Raw genomic sequence first — 2,608 nt, 5'->3', positions numbered from 1 at the left:
CCCACGTATAAAATCAAATGGTTGGAGCTGATCTTTTACATTTCTATTATTTATCTGGAAGAGGTGAATGATAGAAATTAGATAGAAGAAGATTGGCTCCAATCTAGAATACATATGTATATTAAATATATACTGTGTTTTCAAGTTTATATATATAGATTTGTTCCAATAATAGCATGTTTGGCTTGTACCCATCAAGTCCTGTTATTTCTTTAAATCTTTCAAAGCGTTATCATATAAATTTACCAAGGAAACATCTTATCGTACTTGCGAGTTATCTTGAATACCGTTTGTTGTAGCATGAAAAAGAATACCTGGAAATACTAACGGCAGTTAAAGGATCGCCTAAGGAAAAACGCCTGGCGTCGCAATTCATCGCTAGGTTCTTCAAGCATTTCCCGAAACTAGCGGATCAAGCTATAGACGCTCATTTGGACCTATGCGAAGATGAAGATATGGCTGTAAGTTTTCAAATGAGGATCGAGCCACTTCCAGCTTTTTGAACGTGCTTTAGTAGTCGAAGTAATAAATTGCGTATATACGATCCTTATTTTCTTTACAGATTCGAAAGCAAGCTATTAAGGATTTACCAGCACTTTGTAAAGATAATAAGGAACATACGGCGAGAATTGCAGATATCTTAGCACAATTACTGCAAGCCGAGGACACTTCAGAGCTAGCAGTTGTACATAACAGTATTATGTCGCTTATGAAGAGCGACCCGAAAGGTATTATTCGATGAGTTACAATAATGCCTACAAATTCATCCGATTTGGATTCAGTTTGACATTTATCAGTTTGTGACTGTATGTTCAATTGTTGGATAAAAACAACTTTGGATTTATAGGTACTTTGAGCGGATTTTTTAGCCAGATCATTAATGGCGACGATGGAACGAGAGAACGTTGTATAAAATTTTTGGCTACCAAACTTAAAGCATTAGGACGTGACATTATCACGAAGGAACCAGAAGATTTGTTGATTGCAGAATGTAAAAAAGTATTACAGGTAATTTTATATGATTTCTAATATTATAATAATGCATACACATGCGCTCTTTTCTTTAATTAATATCTTTTATTTATAGGATGTGACTGCTGACGAATTCCACAGTATTATGGAGATCCTTGCATGGACTAGATTGGGATCTACCGTCACTGGTCAACAAGAATTGATTGATATTACAATAGAACAAGCTGAATTATCTGTACCTTTCAAGCATACTAATGTCGAACAGTGGAACAGATTAGTTCAATGTGTTAAACATGCTCTTCCATTTTTCAGTGTATGTATTTACATGTTCTCAATATTCAAACGCGATTTAATATTTTATACGTATATGTTGCATATATTTGTTTATAATTAATATTGTATTTATGTTTCGATATTCTTATCCCTTTTCAGTCACAGATAGACTCGTCAAAATTCGTTTCATACATTTGCGTGCAAGTTCTACCCCATCTTTCCCTGATGACTTCCCCCGATGGTAGAGATATTCAACTGGAACTGTTAAAGTTGCTTGCTGAATTAACTGTGTTTTGTGGAACTATTGAAAAACCCGAAGATAAAGTTCAACAGCTTTACAATACTCTTATTGTAAGTACTGCGTCTTTATTCTCACATATTTTAATAATCTCATATATTTTCGCACCTGATATTTAATATTCATATTTCATTGATCAAAATTATTGCATATTGCTTATCGTTATTGTTTATTTTTCACTTCATTTATTTCAGACCTATATGCCACTTCCTCCAGCTACAGAAATTACTGATGTACCAAAGTTACAATTTAGTCACGTGGAATGTTTAATGTACGCTTTTCACAAACTGTGTAAGCAGACGCCTGAATTTTTGATAAAAGATCCAGAGCAGCTCAAAGAATTTCGACTAAGATTGCAATATTTTGCGAGGGGCATTCAAGGTTACATAAAGAAATTACGTGAAGCTATCAGTGGAAAGACAGAAGAGGAATTGAAATCTGAGGAAAATCAGTTAAAAGTTGTGGCACTAAAAACAACCAACAACATCAATACTTTAATCAAGGATCTGTTTCATTCACCTCCTAGCTTTAAAAGCATTATACATCTCTCATGGAAAACGCCATGCAATGACAAAAAGGTAATTAATTTTCAATACAACCGTTATAAATTCTAACAGTGTTTTTCGCGCAAATAAATGTATCTACAATTTACATTCGTGAGTGCTTTGACTTGCAATAGTTTGATTTTATTAATTTCGTGTCTGTTTTAGAGCGAGAAGAATTCTGCTCAGAAGAGACATACACCGATCACATTTGGAAATGACAGCAGTCCGAATAAACGTAATAAGGAAGATAAAAACAACAAAAGGGAAATATATACACCTCCTAGTGGCAAATACAGTTCAAACATATCAAATTATGGTGAGTTAGGCGAATGTGTTGAAACTTGAAAAGAGACAAATTTTAGTATACAGCCATAATTATCATTAATTTTACTTATTGTTTTTAGGCCGCGGTAGATTCAAAGGTAACAGACCTCGAGGAAGAGGTGGATTCAGGACTAGAGGTCGTGGTCCGTGGCGAAAGAATTTTTATTAATTTTGAAATTCATTACACTTGAAAACA

At 34.0% G+C, this 2,608-nt stretch overlaps 1 protein-coding gene across 1 annotated transcript; it reads left to right on the top strand.

Moving 5' to 3' along the window:
• The first annotated feature begins 214 nt into the window (after positions 1–214).
• Positions 215–2,602, top strand: LOC112457543 (apoptosis inhibitor 5). Its single transcript, XM_025020678.1, has 8 exons — positions 215–461; positions 563–728; positions 848–1,008; positions 1,088–1,285; positions 1,405–1,596; positions 1,738–2,121; positions 2,254–2,404; positions 2,493–2,602. Exons 1-8 carry the CDS (start codon positions 456–458, stop codon positions 2,579–2,581), a joined length of 1,347 nt encoding a protein of 448 aa, XP_024876446.1. The 5' UTR covers positions 215–455; the 3' UTR covers positions 2,582–2,602.
• Positions 2,603–2,608: the final 6 nt, after the last annotated feature.

Source organism: Temnothorax curvispinosus, unplaced genomic scaffold (assembly GCF_003070985.1).
Source record: "Temnothorax curvispinosus isolate PA1 unplaced genomic scaffold, ASM307098v1 QBEX01007843.1, whole genome shotgun sequence".
Lineage (NCBI taxonomy): Eukaryota > Metazoa > Arthropoda > Insecta > Hymenoptera > Formicidae > Temnothorax > Temnothorax curvispinosus.
The sequence above is the reverse complement of the archived record's forward strand: the minus strand, read 5'-3'. Positions and strand labels throughout refer to the sequence as shown.